Source organism: Podarcis vaucheri (genome assembly GCF_965113315.1).
Source record: "Podarcis vaucheri genome assembly, chromosome: 16".
In the NCBI taxonomy this organism is placed as follows: domain Eukaryota; kingdom Metazoa; phylum Chordata; class Lepidosauria; order Squamata; family Lacertidae; genus Podarcis; species Podarcis vaucheri.
In genome coordinates, this window is record NC_138754.1 from 34,608,830 (window position 1) to 34,632,032 (window position 23,203).

At 44.6% G+C, this 23,203-nt stretch overlaps 1 protein-coding gene across 21 annotated transcripts in view; it reads right to left on the reverse strand.

Annotated features, from left to right (window-relative positions):
• The window catches only part of EP400 (E1A binding protein p400), a 74,795-nt gene that overhangs the window by 14,735 nt on the left and 36,857 nt on the right, over positions 1 to 23,203 (reverse strand). For 8 of the 21 annotated variants that reach the window (XM_082202949.1, XM_082202948.1, XM_082202947.1 and 5 more), the window contains 21 exons: positions 22,387 to 22,553; positions 21,455 to 21,621; positions 19,630 to 19,887; positions 17,928 to 18,092; positions 17,364 to 17,528; positions 16,443 to 16,540; positions 14,996 to 15,294; positions 14,573 to 14,775; positions 14,272 to 14,441; positions 13,333 to 13,529; positions 12,647 to 12,758; positions 11,688 to 11,831; positions 9,915 to 10,076; positions 8,848 to 8,931; positions 7,544 to 7,678; positions 6,703 to 6,747; positions 5,953 to 6,106; positions 4,282 to 4,523; positions 2,029 to 2,202; positions 1,497 to 1,544; positions 1,067 to 1,102 (listed from right to left, as the gene is read on the reverse strand). In XM_082202949.1, coding sequence (XP_082059075.1) covers positions 1,067 to 1,102; positions 1,497 to 1,544; positions 2,029 to 2,202; positions 4,282 to 4,523; positions 5,953 to 6,106; positions 6,703 to 6,747; positions 7,544 to 7,678; positions 8,848 to 8,931; positions 9,915 to 10,076; positions 11,688 to 11,831; positions 12,647 to 12,758; positions 13,333 to 13,529; positions 14,272 to 14,441; positions 14,573 to 14,775; positions 14,996 to 15,294; positions 16,443 to 16,540; positions 17,364 to 17,528; positions 17,928 to 18,092; positions 19,630 to 19,887; positions 21,455 to 21,621; positions 22,387 to 22,553 — 3,225 coding nt within the window. The remainder of the gene's footprint in view (positions 1 to 1,066; positions 1,103 to 1,496; positions 1,545 to 2,028; positions 2,203 to 4,281; positions 4,524 to 5,952; positions 6,107 to 6,702; positions 6,748 to 7,543; positions 7,679 to 8,847; positions 8,932 to 9,914; positions 10,077 to 11,687; positions 11,832 to 12,646; positions 12,759 to 13,332; positions 13,530 to 14,271; positions 14,442 to 14,572; positions 14,776 to 14,995; positions 15,295 to 16,442; positions 16,541 to 17,363; positions 17,529 to 17,927; positions 18,093 to 19,629; positions 19,888 to 21,454; positions 21,622 to 22,386; positions 22,554 to 23,203) is intronic. The other 13 variants (XM_082202951.1, XM_082202944.1, XM_082202958.1 and 10 more) reach the window with 7 other exon arrangements.

The window sequence follows — 23,203 nt, forward strand, 5'->3', positions numbered from 1 at the left end:
AGTTTGTAAGCTGCCGACTCAAGTGCCAGAAATGTAGGGAAAGAAAAATAATACCAGATTAATTTCCCATTTTATATAATCATGAAAATGGAGACTGGAGAATTAGGAACACTTGGGAGGTCCTGGTGGGTAGTATTTCTGAAGTGTACACAAACCTGAAACAACTGACTTCTTATCCCCACACTCCAAAACGATTCTGTCTCAGGCTGAGCAGCTGAATAATTCTCATTATTGACCCCCCTATTCCATGGGGCAGGTAGGAACTCTGGGCTGACTGGGACCAGAAACAGGGAATCTGGCCTGAACCAGTCAAATTGCACCACTGAGAAGCAGCTTGGCTGGGTACCCCACAACTCCCTTTCTTTGATTAAGTGCCAAAGGTTTTGTTTTGGCGCCGGGTTTTGTTTTGTTTTTACAAAATGGCTTGTTCCCCATTCTGGTCCCCCCACCCCACCCCGGAGCTCACCTACCCTGGGCTCCTAAGACGTCAGAGCAGTCAGGTCAGTGGGCCAGAGAGCTTCGGGCAGTTATTCTGCCTAACCAGCCATACCGTCACATCAGACCATATCGGCAACACACTGCCAGATGGACTTGCTAGCACTAATTTGCTTCCTGTACTTACTTAACCCTGCTCTTCTGTGGAAAGCACAGAGCAGCATGCATGGGGGACTTCAGAAGTCTGAAGTAGCTGAGCCACTGATCAGGTGCACACCCGCTTGTCTTCAGTGATGCTACTTCCTCAGGTACTCCTTCACCAGGTGCACATAAAAATATGCACATGTGCATTCTCTCACACACTCACTGTAATACTGGTCTCCCGACAAATGCCATGTTAATCGGCAACATCCCAAATATTTCCCTAAATTTGATTATCTTGGTCAGAAGAAGAAGTTTAGCAGGAACTGTAACTTGAGGCCAAAAGCTCTTTCTCCATGGCACCCAACTTTGCCCCTTTGCGGTCTGGTTTCCGGAAAGCTGTTTATATTTGCTGCTATCACCTCTAACCCTACTACAACTAATTTACAACTACGCTTCTGCAGCTGTTAAGTTGGGGATGATACATTACCTGATGGGGCGTTGCAGGGATTAATTCATTAAATGTCTGCAAAGCAATCAGATTTCAAAATGAAAAGTAAAAAAAAGCTAGTAACAAAACATTTTTTTTCAAAATAAGAAACAAAAAAAAAGGTACTAATTATAATAATCATGCGGAATGAGGTGGCATTTCTGGGAGGTGGACAAAACACTTTTTATTTTTTAATTCAAGCTGGCTAAAGTGTGAGAAATCACTCTTCAAATCACATCTTTGAGACAAAGGTCGCCTGGCGCCACAATCTATTGCGTCAACGCGAAATAGATGGGAAGGCTTTAAATGGCTGATTGAGCGTTCAAATCAGGACTCAAATATGGATCTCCTACTTCATCTTGTGTCCACCTCTGCTGATGCTTAAGATACCAGACTGTCTGAATTGGAACAACAATTTGTAAGTGCACACCTTATAAATGCTTTTTGTCTTCTTCTTAGGGTTCGCTTCATACATAAGCTGTAAAATAAGAAGCAAAGTTTGACTTTCTGCGATGGGTTTGGATTTAGATTAGTGACATAAATAGAAAGTCTCTATAAGAGCCAGTGTGGTACAAGTGGACAGAGGGTGAGGCTTAAGGCCCAGGAGATCAGAGGTCAGTACCCTGATCAACCAAAAAAAAAAAAAAGAGGGGGAGGGGGAACGCATGCCGGGAGGCCTTGGACAAGCCACTATGTCTCAGTCTCAACTCCCCATTGGTAAAACGGGCAAAATGCTGGCCTAACTCACAGGGCTGTTGCAAGAACTCTATAGCACATTGCCAAATTTTATTTTATTTCCAAATACAAAAAAAGGGAGGAAAAAGAGTGCCACGTAAAACGATCCAAAAAAGAAAAGTATCACAAGTACGGGTCCTCTCTTTACAAATTTCATAAGGATTTGCTTATGCTTCTGACTCCCTAAAGCGTGTGCAAGAAAGTTGCCTACTTCGGCTTACACCCACCTTCCCTTCTTCTCTTGGAATGACGACGTTTTCGTAGCGGTTGCGACACTGTTTCGGGGAGCGGTAAACTCGGCTGCAGGAGTTCACTACGTCGCTGACCAGATCCCAGTTGGGCGTGTGAGCCGGGGACACGACTGCGAGGTTGAGAGGCAGCTCCAGCAACTGTTTGACCGCCTGCAAAGAAGGGGGAGGACAGACAGGAAGTAAGACTCTATTGCTATCCTCTTCACTAGTGATATCTGGGGAGTGAGTGCTGATTCTGATGTGTGGGTGGTCCAGTTCTGGTTCCCTAAGAGGAGGCACTTGGGAGGAACACAAGGTTTGCAGCAGTACAACAGAAAAAACCCCACAAACCTGAGGTGTGTGAGAGACAAAACAGGGCTACACATGGTCAGTGGCCACAGAATGTGGAGTATCTGTTGGAGTGGAGGACCCAGAAAACAGGACGGGAGAAGGGGAATGGAATGAAGTAACCAGAGAGACAGAGCTGCTTTCTGGGGTACTTGACCAAGAGCACCCCACACTGCAAGACTTTGTTGCGGGTCCCACTTGCTTAATAAAATATGTTGCAGGTTAGTATGTTGCACATGAAGCTGAACTCACTATTTTATCGCACTTTATCAGCACAAAACTGATCAAGTCCAGCATCCTATTCTGCGCCCATGGGAAGCCTGCAAGCAGAGCATGAGCACAACAGCATTCTCCTTTGATCCCCCCGGAAAAGGATAACCAGAGGCGCACTGCCTCTGACAGCGGAAGCAGAAGATAGCCATTGTGGAGAGTGAGGACTATACAGTGGTGCCCCGCAAGACGAATGCCTCGCAAGACAGAAAACTCGCTAGACGAAAGAGTTTTCCGTTTTGGAGGTGCTTCGCAAAACGAATCTCCTATGGGCTTGCTTCGCAAGACGAAAATGTCTTGCGAGTTCCTGCGGGGTTTTTTTTCCTCCCCCCCCCTTTTTCTAAGCCGCTAAGCCGCTTATCAGCTGATCCGATAAGCCGCTAAAAGCTGCTAATAGCGCTAATCCATCAATGGGCTTGCTTCGCAAGACAAAAAAACCGCTAGACGAAGAGAATCACAGAACGGATTCTTTTCGTCTTGCGAGGCACCACTGTATACATGAAGAAATGGGGTATGCAGAGTGGGGCTGCAGTTTTGCAAAACAAAACCAACACAACTGCGAAAACTTGACTCCTCCATATTAACTGGGGGCATTGGGGTAGGTTTACTCAACACCCTACTGGTGTCTCCTTAACTTTCTCCAAAATTAGCAAGTATATTTCCGTTTACTTTACAGGTTTAGGTCATCATTGTGATTGAAGCAAAACTGGCTTGATACTTGTTGGCCATTATGTCCACCAAGCGGGATCCCAAAAGGCACAACACATGCCAGATGAATCAACCTATACAATATAAGGTCATCTTTGGACACACACCCCTCTTAGTGTCTCTGGTAGGCGGGGTAAGAGGGGGAGCTCTGCCTATGGAATACCCCCACCTGGGAGGGTTACCTGGCATCCCACTCAACAAATTATTACTTTTAAGCTTTTAAACTCATTTTTAATTTCAAGTGAGAAACATACCCATACAAGGAATACAGAGCTTAGTAGCTGCACAGAAAATAAAGAAAAATAGTGGCTAACGGTTGTAGTTTTAGACATTCCAAGAAAGGCAATAAAATGAAAGTGTTGCACTTTTTTAATTGCTATTTTAAAAGGCTTTTAAAACTTCTGAGGATGCTGGCTTATGCTGCAACCAAATCCACCTGTCCTTGCAGTGGTTTATTCTGTCGTCTTTGCCTTTTAAATGACTTCATGTAGCAATGTCTACCACCCTGGGAATACTCTTATTGGGAGGGGGCACAGGGGACTCAATAAATAAGCAGCGCGCGCACACCCCCGCCAGACCTTATGTCTGTACGCTGCAGAGGCAGATGAAGGACTTGGAAGTGAGCCCAGTTCTGGCCAAGTCTTTCTTGGAACGTACCTGGCACCTAGTGGATGGAGTGGGAAAGCATCAAGCACCCAGGACCGCCAGATGGCGACAAACTGGGAGAAACACACATTTAGCTATTCAGCAATGGAGTTCTGGCCAACTAAATTCTACTCAGAGCAGGCTCACTGATAATCAACGGGCCTACATTGGCTATGCCCATCAGTTTCTATGGGTCTATTCGGAGTACAGCCAGAGGTGAGTGTAACCCAAAGACTTCTTGCATCTGCGGTGAACCCAGTGTTGCAGACGCCATCTCACCTGGAGGAGCGCCCAGTCCTCGCTGATGAGCCACTCAGGATTGTCTTGGCCCGCCTCTGCAGCCGGCTTCACGAGAGTCGGGAGTGGCTTTGCAAACTGGGTCTGCTGCTTCAGAAGGATGTTCTTCTTCTGCTCTTTGCCTTCCCGCTTCATTTTCAGCATCCCCAGAGTGGCTCGGTCAAAGAGTGACCGGGGAGGGATAACCGTCTCCCCGTGGCGCTGCTTCTTCTTCCTTCCTGCAGCTGGGAAGAGGGATGCTGGGCTCAGTGAAGCAGTTGGTGGCGGGGAGTGGGAAGGGCCAATGAACATACAAACTACGCAAGGATGTTAAAAATTATGAGAGAGTTTCCAAAGCCCTCAAAGGTCACAGGCGTAATAAGCTTTGATCCACCACAACGCCTATGGTACTCTGGCAGATCAGGGAGGTTTTCAGCTGTTTGCTGGGGAATAATTAAAAAGAAAAACAAATCCCTAACACCGTCATAAATTTAGTGATCTGGGCAGGTACTAGTTGTACCAATGTGGAGGGCAGGGGGAGACCCACAGCCATAAGACAAATGAGGGGCAAAGAGCACTTGTGCCACTGCAACCAGCCAGTAGGCGCTAATGCTTTAGCACCTCTGCCACCCATGTGCTGTATCATCCACAAACCTGGCAGACTGAGCTCTGCGCTTCGTAGGTGCTCCCTAGGCTGCAGCACCAGAAGTGTCATCACCTGCCTGAGCACTTTGTCAGCTGACCATAACAGTCAATCCTTGAACATCCCCCGCAAAAGCTCGAGCCCAGAGAACCTGGGGCTCTTCAGGTTGAACTTCATTTCCCATCATCTCTGACCACTGGGCTATGCTGTCTGGGGCTGACAGGAGCTGAAGGTCGCAAACATCTGGAGGGCCACAGACTCCTCAACCTGAGCCACCTGTTCATTTCAGAAAACCTAACCTCTCCTTCTCCATCCCCTTATACTGCTGGTTTTGTAACACCACCTCCTGTCTGCCTTGGTTTACACTCCCTGCCTCTGGCCCTGAGACTTCTGGGTAAGAAACTTGTGTGAGGTCAGACTGCTTGTCCACCTGGCCCAAGGTTGTCTACTGCAGGGGTAGCCAATGTGGTGCGCTCCAGATGTTGTTCCCATCAGACTCAGCCAGCACAGCCTATGGTCAGGGATGATGGGAGATGTAGTCCAAGAAATATCCAGAGAGTACCACACTGGCTATCCCTGGTCTGCTGACTGGCAGCAGCTCTTCAGCATCTTACGCAGAGAGAGGTCTTCTGCATCATCAGCTACTTCATACCTTATTTTAAAGAAAACAAACAAACTGGAGATGCCACAGGTTGAACCGGGAATTTCTGAAAAGCACATGCTCTGATTTTATCTCTTGCCTATCCTGGAATGTTCAGAATTTGATCCATGCCTGCCTCTTGCCTCGGACTGACCACCAGCACCTTCCCACAACCTAACTGCCTGAGGAGCCCCCTCCTGCTGGGCCTCACAACAGCACAACCCCACTTCCCAGCCGGTTTCTCCATGTTTAAAATAATCTTTGGAAAGCCTATGACATAACAGCAACTTTCTCAGCTTGGGCTTCCTGTAACAAAGGAGTTCCACACCCACAGAAGCAACGCCGGGAGGTGTCTGACAATGTATATCCTACATAAAAACCCGATGTTTACCGGATGGATCCGTTTTGTGGCGCTTACGCTCCTTCCTGACATACACAGGGGGCAGTTTGGACTCTGGGATCGGGGTGCTCTCATACATCAGGCACATGACGGAGTCGATATAGATGTCGTTGTCATCCTGAGGTGGCGTTGGGGGAGTCCAGAGCTGTACAAAGCATTAGAAGAGAGTTACCTCGCTTTGTGTTCTCGGATAAGCAGAGGGTGTGCGTGCGTGTGGAAGAGAAAGAGAAAGAGTGTGTACGGGGTACCTCCAGTTGCAAACGGGATCCGTTCCAGAGGTCCGGCCGCATCCCGAGGTTTTTGCAAGCCGGAGGACACATGCGCATGGCACAGTTTATCGCTTCTGTGCATGCACGCGTGGCACGGTTTAGAGCTTCTGCACATGCACGCACGGGGAAACCTGGAAAAATACTTCCAGGTTTGCCATGTTCGCATCCCGAAGTTTACGTAACCAGAGGGATACGTAGGTGTGAATGCACTAACATAAGAAGGCCCTGCTGGATCAGGCCAATGGCCCATCTAGTCCAGGATCCTGTTCTCATAGTGGCCAACAAGCTACCTGTGGGAAGCCTGCAAGCAGGACCATGAGTGCAACAGCAATCTCTCCTCCTGCAGTTTCCAGGGACTGGTACTCAAGAGCATACTGCCCCTCTGCATACAGCGTGTGCGTATGCGTTTTCCTCGCCTCCGCCCCACATCCACCCCCACACTGAAGAGGTAATAAAATCAATACAGACTTACCGGCATTATTTCAGTTTGTCCATCTGGGCCTTCATAAATATATTCCTGGAGCAGGGAGCGGGGGGAAGAGAGGCACACTTAGTTCTGATGAAACCAGAGGAGAAAATAGCTGTCTTCAAATATCTAAAGGGCTGTAACATGGAGGATGGAGCAAGCTTGTTTATTCCTGCTCCAGAGGCTAGGACCCGAACCAATGGATTCAAATTACAAGAAAGGAGATTCTGACTAAACATCAGGAAGGACTTTCTGATAGTAAGAGCTGTTCAACAGTGAAAGAGACTTCCACAAAGGGTGGTGTGTTCTCCTTCCTGGCGGTTTTTAAGCAGAGTTTGGGTGGCCACCTGTCATGTATGATTTAGTAGAGATTCCTGCATTGCAGGGAGTTGGACTAGACGACCCTCAGAATGCCTTCCAACTTCTTCCAAGAATCTATGAGAAGCACAATTCATTGTGGGTTTTATCCCCGTGGTGGTCCTACTTAAGAGTATACTCAATGAAATTATGTCTCTACCTTTGGTCCATTAATTTCAATGCATCTAGGATTAACAGTGGATACAACCTTTTAAAAAAAAGAAAAAGCTAAGGGAAGGTAATATACCCCCCCCTTAAATTAAAAAAGCCCAATGAAAACTAAGAATCAGTACCCAATGAAATATTAGAAAAATGAAATACTCTGGAGTGGAAGAGATGGACTGCCCTGCTTGAGGTTCTTATAGCTTCTAGTATCCTAGAGGAGAGCTAGGTTGGCAATCCATTGGAGATGAAGGGACATAAGTGTTGTTTTCCTGCAGGTTTCCCTCAAATGTTTTAAGAAGTGCATAAAAGCTGGCAGGTAAATTACTTTGTTATATGCATCTTCCCGAGTGTAGGTGAGCAGTTCCTCCTCTTCCCCATCCAAAAGCATTTTCTCCTCTTGTTCTTTCAGCAACTTCAGGTGATGATTTTCCCACACCTTTTTGGCAGTTCTTACTTCCATCTAGGTAAGATATATATTTTTTATATATTTAAAAGAAAAATGTAATGTATTAAGATCAATTACAAAACTAACTCAGGAATCAGCAGGAGGTATAAATTTCTGGGTTACTTGCAGTAGACCGATAAGGATCTCTGACCCCAAATACTATTTAACAATAGCAGCAATAAAATGACCTCCCTGCAATCTAAATTATACTAGGCTGAAGTAATTAGGAGGGGATTTTTGCGTGGAAAGACCGAGAGCTCCGTTCTGGTATTCAAAACAATCTTGTGGGCTCAGAATCCTTTAATTCTAAGTGCACAGCTGTTACATCAAGAGCCAGTTGGTGGATATCCAGGTTCTGCTACAACAACAACAACAATAATAATTTATTATATGTACCCCACCCATCTGGCTGGGTTTCCCCAGCCACTCTGGGCGGCTTCCAACAAAGACCAAAAATACACTAAGATGTCACACATTAAAAACTTCCCTGAACAGGGCTGCCTTCAGATGTCTTCTGAATGTCAGGTAGTTGTTTATCGTTTTGACATCTGATGGTAGGGCGTTCCACAGGGTGGGCGCCACCACCAAGAAGGCCCTCTGCCTGGTTCCCTGTAGCTTTGCTTCTCACAATGAGGGAACCGCAAGAAGGCCCTCGGCGCTGGACCTCAAAAGCCCAACAAAGTAGATCCCACAAGTTTGCCCACCCCTGAGCTAATTATTTCAGAGGCAATGATTTCCAGGGTGGAAATAACTATTACATTTATATACAGTATGTGTGTGTGCATATTTAGGTGCCACAAGATGTACCATGGCATAAGCTTTCATGGGCTACAGAAATAAAAATGTCACTCTCCCATTTTTATTTTATTTTTTAAAAAATCCTGGGTCTTCTAAGCATCTTCTGTAGTTTTTGCTTTCGTTCGCATGAAATCGTTACAGATACTTTGCTGCATAATACTGTAAGAGCAGAAGAAGGCCTCCCACAGTACTTTATGTGCCCTTAAGAATCTGCTCAGGCCAGATCCCTCAGTGGCCAGGCTGTAATGTGTCTTTGAACTGGGGTAAGACCTCTTGCTTGCCTGGATGGGGAGCGCGGTATGTCTGGCCACACACACCAAGGGCATGCACCCACCAACCCCCCAAAAGGTTACTGCTGTAGAAGTGACTGCATATACATGCCATACCTCATTTTCCTTCAGTTCACTATCATCAGTGGAAACATGGAAGAGCTCTAGGTAATTCAAAGCGTACTTTTCAATTGGGGTAAGCTGAGAGAAGATACAAAGAAGTAATTATCCGACAAAGAGTACGTCAATGCTTCTTCTAGGGACTACCAAACCATAAATGCAATAAGCACGTCCAATTAACCAGCCAACAGATTTAAGTGCATTATTTTTAACAAATGTGTTTGTAAAAAAAAAAAAAAAGAACATGGCAAGAATCATCTTAGAAAACAAACCTCTCCTCCTTCTTTCTTGTCAAGGGCAGAAGGTTTTCTAAGATTGTTCTTGTTTTTAGAAGAAGAGTTTGGACTTGATATCCTGCTTTATCACTACTCGAAGGAATCTCAAAGCAGCTAACATTCTCCTTTCCCTTCCTCCCCCACAACAAACACTCTGTGAGGTGAGTGGGGCTGAGAGACTTCAAAGAAGTGTGACTGGCCCAAGGTCACCCAGCAGCTGCATGTGGAGGAGCGGAGACACGAACCCGGTTCACCAGATTACGAGTCTACCGCTCTTAACCACTACACCACACTGGCATTAGAGACAAATGTGTATCTCACAAACAAAAGTGTGCTTCCTGCTTCAAAACGGTTGCTTCTGCTCATTTGGAAAATGATTCATCAAATTAGCTGTCATTTCCCTCAATTAACTAACAGCCATAATAATAAGTTCCAAAGTGATTCAGACAACTTAGGTACAGTTGGCATTTTCCACAGGAAGCTACTGCATACACAGTCAAAGTTATTGATCCATCTAACTGATTTCATCTACACTAGCCTTATCCTGACATGCTCTGGTCCATGAGGTCATGAAGAGTCAGACACGACTAAACGACTAAACAACAACAAGCCTCCCCCAACCTAGTACCCTCTAGATGCTGTTGGATCCCACCACACTTGACCACTGGCCATGCTGGTAGGGGCTGATGGGAGCTGGGAATGAACTATACCTGGGAAGCACCACATTGTGGAAGGTTGGTTTGCAATGCTCTAAAGATACCTTCAACTGTTAATGTAAAGCAAGTGTACCTGATCCACAACAGCAACCAACTCCTGCAGCTGAGAAGGCTCATCAAGATACTGGGACTTGCCGATTTCAGAAATGAGAGGTTCCAAAGCTGATTCAGTCTTTGAGACCTGAATGCATGTGTACAACTCCTCCTCCTCTTCTCGCTCTGTACTTTTGAGAGCCTTTTTAAAACACACAAAAGGTGTTTTTTTGTATAAATGCAGCGGCACATCCATCACATTTTTAAAAAAGTTATTCTGATAAGAAAACCAATTTTTTATCAGTTAAATAAACTGAGCAAATTAAGGCAATTTCTACTGCTATTCATAGGTAAGGAAGTTGTAAGAGATTGTTCAGCCTGGCACTCGGAGCAATGGAAATCTCATACTCACTTTACCTGTGAGATAGGTGGGGTGAGAGAGACTGACTGGTCCAGTGTCACTTAGCAAGACTCAAGGCTCAGGAAGAATCTGAACCCAAGTCTCCAACATTCTGGTCTAAAACTTAACCACTGTGCCACATGGGTTCTCAAGGTAGATATGTGCAGGGCACTTGTTTGTTGAATAGTGAACTATTCACTTGGGTTATATGGAAGTATTCTTGCATAGAAAGGGCCTTCTAGATTTTGCAGTAATAATTAGGAATTTGGGGAAAACGTGATGCTTTGACTAAAGGGCATACAACCTCCCCAACTCCACTCTAGACAAGGGCTGCATTCCCTTGAGAGTAATCTGTCTGTAATTGGACTAATTAATCCAGGATAAAGACATCCCATTTCAGTCTTCACTGTGGCTCCCTCAGACCCCTAATACGATGCAGGTCTACTCAAAACTAAGCCCCATTTTTAAAAAATCTCATTTATAAAAACCCCAAAATCTCAGAAGCCCACTTTGCAGTAACTAAAGCAGGGTTTTTAGTGTTGCTGCTGCCACTGATCTACAAAATAGAATCTATATCAAGATATGACAGGCACCCACTATCTGGGCTTTCTGGAAACAACTGGAAGACATTTTTGTTCCCACAGGCTTTCCCAGCTGGATAAATGAGTCCTTGCTGTATCTATTCCATAGGGTTTTAGTTTTATCTTAAATGCATCTGCTGTCTCTAAGCTTTCAACTGGTTCCTGCAGTTGTTATTGTACGTTGCCTTAAGACGACTGTATAGAAGGAGATCAACAGCTAAATGATGATGATGGAGGTTATCAATGGCTGTATGCTTTTATTTAATAAAATACTATGGCATGCAGTTGTTCTCAAACTATATAAGGGGGGGGAGACATCAAAGAGGCATGAAAATCAGGGAGGGAGGAACTCTGACGGGATGGGAGAATGGGGCAGCTTCAAGAGGTGTAGGAGGCTGCATAAAATGCAGCCAAGTTGCAGACATCCCTCCTGTGGTGTAACCAGTACATCCCATGTTACGTTTCTGTCAAAATAGTTGCAGGCAACCTTAATGTTGTGCAGAACCAGTAAACATTTGCATCATGCAAATACTTCACCCTATTCATCTCCTAAATGTGCTGAAATACTGCACCCAGAGAAAGAGGAGGAGAGAATATATGTATTATTAAAAGGCTTAAATAGCTCTCAGGGGAAGTAGTGTATTACCTACATGAATAGTTTATAAGCTTTCAAGAAACCTTTAAAAGAAATGATTCAGAAGATTAAAAAAAGAAGACGACATGATTATTCTGAAGGGAGCACTTGGAAAGTCCCAAAAGGCAATCAAAACAGTTCTGCCACACAGTTATATATCCTCTTTTATTTCTGTTCAAATTATTTGTGCTTAATTACCTCTATAAAAGGCCTTGCAACCTTAGGAGATATGGTTTCAGCCGGGGAGGGTTCCTGTGTAAGCATGACAAATTCTTCAGCCTTCACGCGGAAGCCAGAGTCCTCCATTGGAGAATGAACCTCAAAGAGTTCCTGAATCGTTTGCTGTGGAAGGAGGGGAAATACGTCTCATATCAAGCTCCTGAAGAAGTGTCAATTTATTTATGCTCCCCCCCCATTGTAACTTAACTCAGGGCCAGATTTCTATCCGAAGGAGGAACAAAAGGAATGTCTCCTCACCCCACAGCACTCCATTAACAGTTCTCTTTGAAGGGGAGGGATTTGAGGCCAAAAGAAATAAAAATTGACACACCTACTCCTTCTTCATTCATTAACAAAATACAGATGCTGCTACTGGCCAGGATTTGGGAAACCAGTTCAGAGGGGATCAGAGAGGCTGGGTCTGAAACCTGACACCACCGAGACACTCTAGCTACTGATGCACTGTGCAAAGTACCCTCAGCATTTTCTCAGATTCACAAAAGACACAATGAGCAGAAACTCTCCTCAATGAGGTCAAACTAATAAGTGCATCTTTTTCTCCATTTCCTTTCTTATGATTAAACTATGTGGGTGGAGAGTAGAAGAAAAGCTGTAGCCATCAGATACCATGATCAACACTCTCCACCAAATCTGCTATGAAGTCCCAGTTGCTTTGAAGCTGGCAGGACTAGGAGGCTCCGCCTACTGGGAGGGGTCAAGCACAAATACATTTGCATAGTCCTCCCACCTTTCAAAGCCAAGTTGGAGCAGCCCAATCCTAAATAACCTCCATGATGAAAGCCAATTAGAAGTCCTGCTAGTTGTGTCTCAAGACAACAATAAAGCCTCAGGAGCCGATGCTTTGAAACAAAGGGTATAAAGTATTTGGGGAAACAAGGAAGGTTTCTTGATAAAATTATTATTAAATATATATATACCTGTGTTAAAAAGGCCATAGAATAGTCGTTTCCCTGAGCTGCTACTTCTCGGATCAAATCCTTAGTGCCATTTTTTAAGAGCTTCTCTTCTACTGAATTTCCACTGACAAGCCTAGAGAAGAAACCAAGGAGATGTACCAAAACCTTAAAGCTGAGAGCAAAATGAGAATAGCCAGAACAGACTGAATTTACTGAGTAGTCAAGATCAGAAAATGGTTTTTAGGCAATGTTTTATTGCTGGGCATGTTAGCAGAGCAAAGTTGACTGCTCTAGGACATAATAATTTATCTACTACATATTTTGAAAAGTCCTTTGTTCACTATGGACACCCTTCACAACCAAATTTTGCATCATGATTATTGGGATCAAGAAGAAGGTTCTCTTCTATGTTTGAATACAAACAGATGCCATATTGAATCAACATGACAGACTAATCTTTCAAAAATGCACTGCTTCCTTCCTTCCTTAGAACTCCCAAGTGATGGTGTGTGCAAATCTGTTAAGATTATCACAAAATATGGGCAACGCCTGCCCTCTTTAGATGACATGATGAAGTTATGGTATCAGGAATCTCCGGAGCACAAATAGCCTCTGTCGTGCCTCCTACCATGGGCAAGGCTGCATGTTGCCAATCTCACTAGAGGAACCATTTTCTATTTGTAGAACAGCTACTTCGCAAGCATCACCTGTAGATATGGATGTCTTTGCATCTGCCAATTCTGTCACACCATTCCTGAGCCTTAGCATCCATCACTGGATTTAAATCGTTGTCATAAAACACAACGGTGTCAGCCTCCACAAGGTTGACGCCTGTGGAGCGGCTGTGTGAAGAAAGAATTGCACAGAAGATGCGCTTGTCTCTGTTGAAAGTCTTCATCAGTTCCTTGATCAGAAAAGAGGGGTGGGGAGGAAAAGCATCACAGACCGTAAGGCATTTAGCACTCACTGTTGAGATGACAAGTATCACATTACTTATTCTCAGAGCAGACACCTTTGTCACACATGGGATCAAGTGCTGGGCCACCCTATCTGATTGGATGTGGTGTTCAGAATCTTAAAAAAACGTATGTACAGAGCGTACAGAGATCCCTGCTACCCGGGCTGCACAGGGAGCCAGACAGGAAGGAACTGAAGAGAGGTTTCCCTCCCATGTGGATGTACAGAAGTATACTTAACATAGGACCTGCCAAGTGGAACAAGTGGGAGGGGCAAACCATCCGAGGATCCCCTCCTCCCTGTGGGAAAAGTGATGAAGTGCTCAGAACCACCAAGTAGCTTTTGAGAACAAATGAACAACAAACAGAGACAGAGACTGAAAATCAGAAGCAAGAAATAAATAAAAAGTGATAGCAAACTATTTAGAGAAGGAGTGAAGTGCTCTTTACTGGGCAAGGTAAAGCGTTAAACCGATGAGGAGCTACAAGGGAGCAGGATAGATACTAAAGCTCATGATTCATTGTCTCTCTTGGGCAAGTGGGGATGGACTTAACCCACTTAACTCCCATTGCCCCTGACCATTCACTATGCAGGCTGGAAGTTGGAGTCCAGCAGCATCCGTTGGGCACCAGGTTAGTCACCCCTCGTATAAAGAATGAGATGGAGGGATTGCTCCAAGTAAAGTTTACCTGCCGCTCTTCCTGATTAGCACACTCATCAATCCTCACGTAGGTGAAGAAATGGAAATTCAAGAAGAGCTCCAAGATGTCTAGCATGAGGATCATCTGGGACAAGATCAGCACCCGGCGTCCTTCCGACTTCAACTTCTGAAGCAAGACCGCCAGGGCTTCCAGCTTGCCTAAATTTTGGAAAATAAGAAAGTGTAAAGCCTTCCCACAGAACATTTGCCCGATTCCAGGTTCTACACAATCCAACCAAAAGGAAAAAAAGAAAAGAAAGAAAAGAAAATAGAAAAAGATTCTCCTCTACCTGCATCATACTGAACAAGTCGGAGATCAGGAAACTGAAGCAATTGTGGGGTAGTGAGTTGCTGCAGCTGACTCAAGTAAGGTGAGGCTGCCTCTTTCAGACGGTGCCTGAGTAGTTTCATTCTATGGCTGTACAAAGGAGGAAGCCTTGCCATGTGCAAAGATGGAGGAGCAGCCACTGCAGATGGTAGCACACAGAGCAGCCTGGGAAACAAAAAGCAGACACGTGGCTAAGTACTTTGGCTATATTAATCATTGCATGGTGGCCTTGTTAAATACAGAACCAGCAGCCTAGAATCTCATTCTGGTCTCTTTCAAAGGGGTGGCATGGCTGGGGAAGAGGAACGTGAGAGGTGGCTGAAGGCAGGCTTCTGTTCCAGATTCTGTTTAGGATCAAGAGCAAGGGAAACATTCCAGTGATCACCTGTTAACAGCATCCCTCAGAGAGTCCTGCTGCTGCTCCAGTGTCCGTGTCATCCCCTGCAGTGGATCACTGTGGTCCCAAGAGGGATTTGACGAGAGGAGACAGTTTGCAAAACCAGCCCAGCTCCATTTGCTGCCTCCAGCGGAAAACTGAGGGGTCATCTTTCTGTCCCCCACCAGAGAACAAATTCTCATGAGGTCCTGGCCATACACTGGTGCTCTGGAACAGCGGCGCTCATTGCAAGAAAAGATGCGGTCGAGGCGCTCCTTTAGAATCCTGTTTTTTTCCTCAAACGACTCCTTTGCAATAAAAATGTGGGGGGGGGGGGAACACGAGAAAAAGTGTATACCATGGGCAGAATGCTTTGAAATCAGAACTATAAAGAGTTCAAGGTCTGTTACTTGACTACAATCCTAAAATCACTTGCCCCAGAGTAAGTTCTACTGAATTCAATGGGTCTTAATTCCAAGCAAAGATGCATAAGAATGCAACTGCATATGTACCCCAAGGCAAAGGGATCTCCCCCCCTTTTGGGGGGGGCACAACCTCCAACAAAACAATTCTGATTCATACAGCTGTATGCTAGCATCGCTACTGGAGCGCTCTGCAGATTCTGTTCCAGAATAATCAATTAAATCCCCCCATTCTGCTCTACTTCTATTAAATTAAATTCTGTAAGGTTATAGTCTACATTTTAGTCTTAAGCATAAATTTAGCAGGTGGGGGCACAGTTCAGTAGCAGTGTACATGCATAGCATACTGAAGCTCCCAGATTCGGTTTTCCAGCACCTTCCATTTTAAAAAAGGTCTCAGGGAAAAGGGAAGGGCCAAGAACTCTTCCTGAGACCCCAGAAAACTGCTGCCAGTCAGAGCAGACAATACTGAGCCAGATGGTCTAACAGTATAAAAGGCAGCTTGTTACAATCATCTATTTTGTTGCATACTGAACATTATACAGCTTCCAAATCAGACAGAAGGTATTTTCCTTTATTATTTTTTTGTTTAATACATAGCTTCCCTTTCATATTTCTGTGGGTACCTTTCATTGTCCCTCTTTCAAAAATTAAATTTCACCATTTAATTTTTGAAAGTGAGCCAAGCTGCCTTTTTTCCTTCTCCATACTTAAAATAAGTTCATAACCTCTCCAATGTGCCAAAAGTTGCTTCTACGTAATTAAAGGTGGAGTTCACTTCTTTACAAGCCCTAACTTATCTCAAAAGTAATTCACCTGCAGGAGTGCATCTGTATCTATATCCACACACACCCCACACTTCGGGAGTAGAAGCTACAACATACAACTTTGCTGACAAGCAAAATAAAGTGGAAAAATCAAAGAGCTAAATATTGCAACTTCATTTATTTTCACTTTTCAGTCCTCGAAGGAATTGAAAGGGAAGTTATTCATTTGACAACTGAACACACACAGTAAAAAATCAGTAAGAGTACCTGTGAGTGTCCTCCGTGAATAAGGCCAGGTTTTAAAGATGACGCCGAGTCCCCCGAAGCTAAATTAGTACCACCCATTGTTCTACCTAGAACACACACTTAAAGATAAACCATGTGTTTATACATCCCAAATACACTCTTTACAAAGGACTTCAAGCTACTACAAGCCGTAACATGCCACGCCCCACCCAAGGCAATCTCAAGGCCAGCCTTGCATTTAACTACATGCCTGGTTGCCACAGGGGACAAAGAATTGTAGACCGTGCAGGTTGGCAGGTGGGAGGACAGACATTCTGTGCCTCTTCTACCGCTAGCTAGCCTACTTCGTTTAGACGCTGTGTTGGGGAGAAGAAAAAGTCTGCTCCTGCAGCACACCTGGTGTAGGAAACTAAATGAGCTGCTGTAAGAGGTGCAGAATACTCTAGTTCTCCTCTGCCAGCCCACTGCATTTCTAGCATGCAATTTTATTTTATTTGTACCATCCCTTGGGGGACCACTCCTGTCGTGAATAAACCATAGTTTATGTCGATGTCCAAACACAGCTTCTGTGGTGGGGGCAAATGATTACCTGGGGGAGGTGGTATTCAGCTTGCAGAAGACACCAAGGAGGGAGAAAGGGGCAAGGGTGGAGAGAGGCTCAACTGTTTCCTGAATTTTGGGGTGTGGGAGTTCTTGTAAGGGATGTAAAAAGCTGGCCGCAGAGAAACAGCTCCAGTTGAGAGCCCTGCAGGCTGCAGATGCAAGTCTAGGGATGGGGAAGTAACTGCATCTGCTTCATGCAATTGAAATCATTTCCCCTATTTACTTATGGGATGGGGAGGAGGAGGAGGGAACACAGGAAGGCCAGAAAATCCCCATATGGTTTTAAAAATCTGCTTCTTAAAATGCGCCAGAGGTAGACATGCAGGAAAGAGCCCCTACCTTGCTGTGCTACTGCCGGAGCTGGCAAGCCAGCTGGATGCTGGTTCCCCAAAGCGTTCAGAGCGTTTTGAACAGTCCCTGCCGGAGACACTGTCTGCATGACTACCGGGCCCTGAGGCCGCAAGTACTGCTGCCCAGGAGCTGACACAATTTGTAGAACGCTGCCTGCGTTGGTAGAAATTTAAACGTAAGAGGTCATAAACTGATCCAAAAATTAACAAGGAAAAAACCCGCCACCGGTTTTCTTTTTACACCATGCATCGCGAAAGCAGCCAAGCCAAACCTTCCACGTCTCTTGAGTTATCCTTAAAATGCAGGTAATAAAAGTGACAATGCCACATGACTCTCTTCTCCTCCTCCCCCAGAAAAAAAAATCCAACTCCTTTTCTTAGCCCATGGATGGGTAAGCTGTGGCTCTTTCAGAAGTTCTTGGACTCCAATTCCCAACAGCCCCAGACGGCATAGGGAATGGACAGAGATGGTGCAAGCCATCATACCCAACGTGGATATATTGTGTGTATGAGAGAGTGCGCATTTGGAAAGGGAGAGAGGTTTGTACAATACCTTGCAGCTGCAGAGGTTGTCCTGCAGTGAGCTGGCGAAGCTGACTGTGGGATAAAGTAAATTTATTCCCCTGAAACTGCAGCGTCACAGGAGTCTCTGGCTGAGCAATTCTGCCCTGTGCTCCTGCAATGGATGCCAACTGGGCTATCTTTACCACTTCGCCACCTGGAGGAGGGGGAGGAACAGAACCACACATTAAGGGGAGGGGCTGCCTTCCAAACAGTCTTTGTCCTCACTCCAGTTAGTAAAACCGATGCTGAAGCTGCTCCCATGCAGAATTATACATAGTGCAGAGGGGGGAAAGCGTCATATAAAAGTTCCACAGGTACTGTTTGCATACAGGGAGTGAACAAATAGGTTTCTTTTGTTTTGTTTTAATGTAGAATAACGCAGGGGGTTGCGGTGTGTAGAAGTTACCCTTCCATTTTTGCAGGAAACAACAGCAACCTGAAAAAACTCATGTGACACTTTGTAAACCAGAGAGTAGAAAGTCATTAAGCGGGACTCCACTGCCTTTTCAAAAGTAAAACGCATTCAAGGGACGCCAAGAATTTCAGCAGGACTGTGTCAGTGTTTACTGACTTGGCTGAAGCAATTTTGTTTCTAGTACTCCCCGCCTGTAAGCCTTTTTGATAGATAGAAAGAAACAAACAGGAAGGTAACAAATCAAGAATAATAAATCATTATTGTGCCTGTGGTAGAACTTCCACTGAAAGCATTTTATAATGCATTTTCAAAATGTGCTGTTTGTTTCACATCAGTTCCATGATCTACTTAATTCAAAAAATTGCATTGTTAAGGTATGGTTGTTGGGTTTTTTTAAACAGATGATTAGGGTGTCTCAGAACAGATTTAAAGTAATGATAACACCAATCATAAAATAATTTAGTTCAACTGGAAAAATATTCGCAACAGGTTTTTTCAAATCTGAAAGCATAGCTCTGTGCCTCAATGTACTGAGAAAGCTCCAAATAAAAATTTCACCTGAATTTCTGGATCCGAGTCACCATGGATCTTTGAACTTTTGCAAAGGCAGTTTATTCCCCCAGGGATGAAAACATTAGTATATCAGTGCTCAATAATCTCTAGACATGCTTGTAGGCAGTGCACATACAATCTGAACCGTTCCCCTCCCCATTCCACCTAACAGCTGCAGTTTTCGCCTCCAAGGAAGTCGAGAGGCCTTCTTAGCAGGATGAAGTTAGTGTTTTCAAAAAGAAAAAAAGGGAAAAAAGAAAGAAGAGAGAGTCAAATTAGGAAGAGGAGAGCTTTGCAGGAAAGAAAAAAGGCAGGGGGAGTAGAAGTTGTTTCCGGGTCCAAAAGAAGTCTGGCCAGCGAAGGAAACATGCAGAAATGAAGAGATTAAGTTGACACCGCTAATGTTATGTCCACAGCAATTTTTTTCCTTCTATTGTTATTTTTTTTCTCATCCAAATTTGGGACCTTTCTCCATGGTCATATAAGCAGTGGAAAACAGTGAGCAAGGCTACTCAGAGTGAGGGGGGGGGGGAGTTGTGTTTTAAAAAAACAAAAACAAAAAAACCACAAAACAAGCCACCACAACAAAATCATTCTGTACACATTTTTTTTAGGGTGCCTAATAACTTAACCTCAGGGAAGTTTTGGAAACAAAATAAAAATAAAAAAGTGGGAGAAACCTGTAGAGGGGAGGTGGGGTGGGGTGGGGAGTTGGGGCACTTACTAGGCAACCGTGCCTGAGCCTGAGAGGTCAATACCAGCCTCTGAGGCAGCACACTCTGTTGGATGGTGTGCGGGGGGGCCTGTGGCTGGGCCTGGCCTAGCTGTAAGGCCTGCACAGTGGTCTGACCCCGCAGTTTCGCAGGATTGGCCGGGCTAGTTGCTGCTGTGAAGGTCACTGCTGGCTGCTGTCTTGGAGGAGCACTGATGGAAGACTGAGTTGTCTGAAACTGTGGAGCTGCGGAGGAGACGGCTGCGGAGGCTGCAATCAATAAGGTTGGGTTGTGCAAGCTGTTAGATTCAGTCCGCTTTTTAAGGGTTATAGCATTGGAGATTTTTTTGGTAATTAAAAAAAAACAAAACAAAACAGCTTTTAGGTACAGAAGTGCTGCAAAATCCTTTGTTTTCACAGGCTATAACAACAACCAGCAACGTAAATACCAACTGGGTCACAGAAGTCTACATGTGTTATCAATTAGGCCCGCCTGCTCATTATACACACACACACATACACGCAACTTTAGGTGGTCACAAAATCATCAACCGGCTATTAGTTTGTTTCCACAGCCGTTAGTATTGTAGGACGTGGGGTTCTTGAGCTGTGCCAAAGATGAGCTGCTCGGACAAAATCTAATACAAAAATCAGAGATTCCGATGAACAAATTGGAATTATGCCCCCACCCCACTGCCGGTATAACTAAGGCTGATAAAATCTTACAGTGCTCATTCTCCGAGCTGATGGAAACACCGGGGGAGTGGAGGAATATGGTGCAAGCCTTCCAGGACTTTGCAAGCAAAAAGAGTTCAGGCTTGAATATCCTGCATTAGAAATCTCTCCCCTCCCCCAAGCACATGGTATCATGCTTCCCAGGGCAGTGAAGGTGAAAACAGCGTACTAAAGATCAGCATCTTAAGAGGAGCCCTGCTGGATTAGGCCAAAGGCCCATCTAGTCCAACGTCTTGTTCTCGTGGCAGCCATCCAGGTGCCTATGGGAAACCCACAAGCACAACCTGAGCACAACAACTCTCTTCCCAGTGACTGGTATTCAGAGGCCTTAATGTTCTTCCCACCTCAAGGGTTCCTTGCACATAGAAAACTAGCACATCAGCAAACAGATTAGGCTAAAATCCTTTTTCTCAATGTGACAAGGAGCTCTTGCCATGGGAAAGCATTAAAAAAACAACACACAGTTCGCTAACCATATCCTAATATTGGCATAGACCCCAAAGAACTGTTACCATAGTAGTATGTTTGTCCCATTAACTGGTTCAAAAGCTTTCAGAGAGAAGCTCGTGAAAAATCGTGGAGTGGTCTCCACTTGATCTCAAAACGAACTGTTGTGTAGGCCTACGGTGCATCGTTTTTCAGGTGGCAGAAAAGGTCAGCACCCACAAAAAAGTGGTGTGGTCAGGACATAGCTTAAATCTCTTCTCAGGGAGGCTCACCTCACATTTTGAGGACCACAACTGCATGCAACTAAGAGCCAATTTCAAACTGCTAAAACAGGACCCTGCTTAGGTTGGAAGGCAGCAAACCTAAGTCAAATACTTCGCATTTCACACACAAAAATTCCCCGTCAACCTATTTTGGGCGGCTTTCTGATGGCGTGGTAAACACAGGTAAGAGTGATGAACAGAGTTTGAGAGGAAGCACGTACACCATCACAACTGTGTTAAATTTCACCCTGATCCACTCAGTGCACGGCTTTAACCTGGCAGTTTAGTTGTAAAGAAATGGCCATACTTGTAGTCAGGTGGGAGGACAATTTCAATTTATCAGACTGGTATATGACAATCTGAGACCCATAAGAAAACTAGAGTGGCAATACCTTTCGTACCTTGATTTGCAGACACTGTAGCTACAGGTGACCTTCCACGCACTTGCCCCTGTTGAGCCACCGTAGCTGTCGTCACTGTGCGTTGTTGCACTTGAGCACTGGGGAAAGCCGCAATTCTGCCTTCAGGCTTCTGGCCATATTGAACGGGTTGGAACAACCTGAAAAGGTTGGGCACCACTTCATTATTACCTCCTCCCACAAGCACAACACTAACAAAACTAAGCAAAACCTCATTCTGAATTACAGTTTTGGACAACAGAACAGAAGCACTTGCATAGCTTAAAAGCACAACATGGGACGTGGTTATCATCACAGTAAACAGAATGTTTTGAAAGTAGCTTTTACTAATCACCTTTCAGTCACAGGGCACTTAAGGCAGTGCACAAGAAACATATAAACTTTAAAGAATGGAATAGACACCACTTTGCCCCCCTCAATGAAAAATATGTGCAATTGAGTCCCAGTTTATTAGAACATTTTTCCATACTGCCTTTTAGGGCAAAACGCTTCTGAAGGCAGCTTGCAAACATAAATAAAACATTAAAAACAGACAAACCCAAAGCCTCATTCCAATAAAACTAAACCATTAGAAACAGCAGTCTAAAATCATTTCACAGTCCAGCAGAACACTCAGTAAAACCCATGTAAACTAATTGCAGTACTCCCAATGTTAGCTTCCCTTTCTTCTCCTCCCATCTGTACTTCACCCTCTGCATCTGCTCCACAAGACTCCCCCCCCCCCAGCACTCTGGAGTACATTTGGGGGGCACACACACGGAGGGGGGGTGTTCCCTCCCTTCAGAAATAATTTCCAACCAGCAGCGACATAAGCCATTAAACAGTCGAATGCCCAGCTCAATGCCTCAACTGAATAGCTGCTCAAATTAAATGGGTTTTCAAGGTTTGTTTTAAAAGCTGCATACCTGCTTGGCTTCAACTTCACTGGATTAGGCCTTGGGGGAGGTAGAGGAGAGGTGTATATTTCCTCAATGAGCTTTCTGGTCACTTTTTGCTTTGGCAGCACTTGTGACTCATACAGAGTCATTTTATTCTCAATCCCAATCAAATCAAAGAGACTCAGGTCCGTATCCTACAGGTAGACAAAGAGAAATTTAAAGCATTAGTACCACTCATCCGATCATTATCATTTATAACCTATTCTTCTGTTCACAAAACAAAACAAACCCAAGAAACATCAATGAAATAATAATTTAAATGGTAAAAACCCACCAAGTTAGTTACTTGAAGTATTTTTGGGGGCACCTTTCCAGACACTTGTCGAGGCAGCGTACCACATTATATGAAGAACCATTACAATTCCACACATTCAAAAATTCAAACAGTCAATGAAGGGCCTAATTAAAAATATTAAAAAGTGACAGGCTGCCTGAATAGAAATTGTTTTCAATTTCTGTATTAAAAGCAACAGTGAATCTTCACAGAGAGAGTGCTGGATCCTGATCTCTGAGTGACTGCCACTGAATTCTACAGATGAGGCCAGTTCCCAGCATTGTGCTACTAACTATCTGATGAAGATGCCATGCTGTTCTGTGCAGATAGCAGCAGACTTGTAAAGATCACCCTCTACAATGCCCTTGAGTAAAGCAGGAATGGTCCTAAAACAGATAATTAAATGATCGGTCTGTGAGCACTTAAAAAAGGATGCTGAGATTACTAAGATCCAGCATGGGTTTCATAAAAACAAGTCATGCCAGATGAATCTCTCTTCTTTTAAAATAG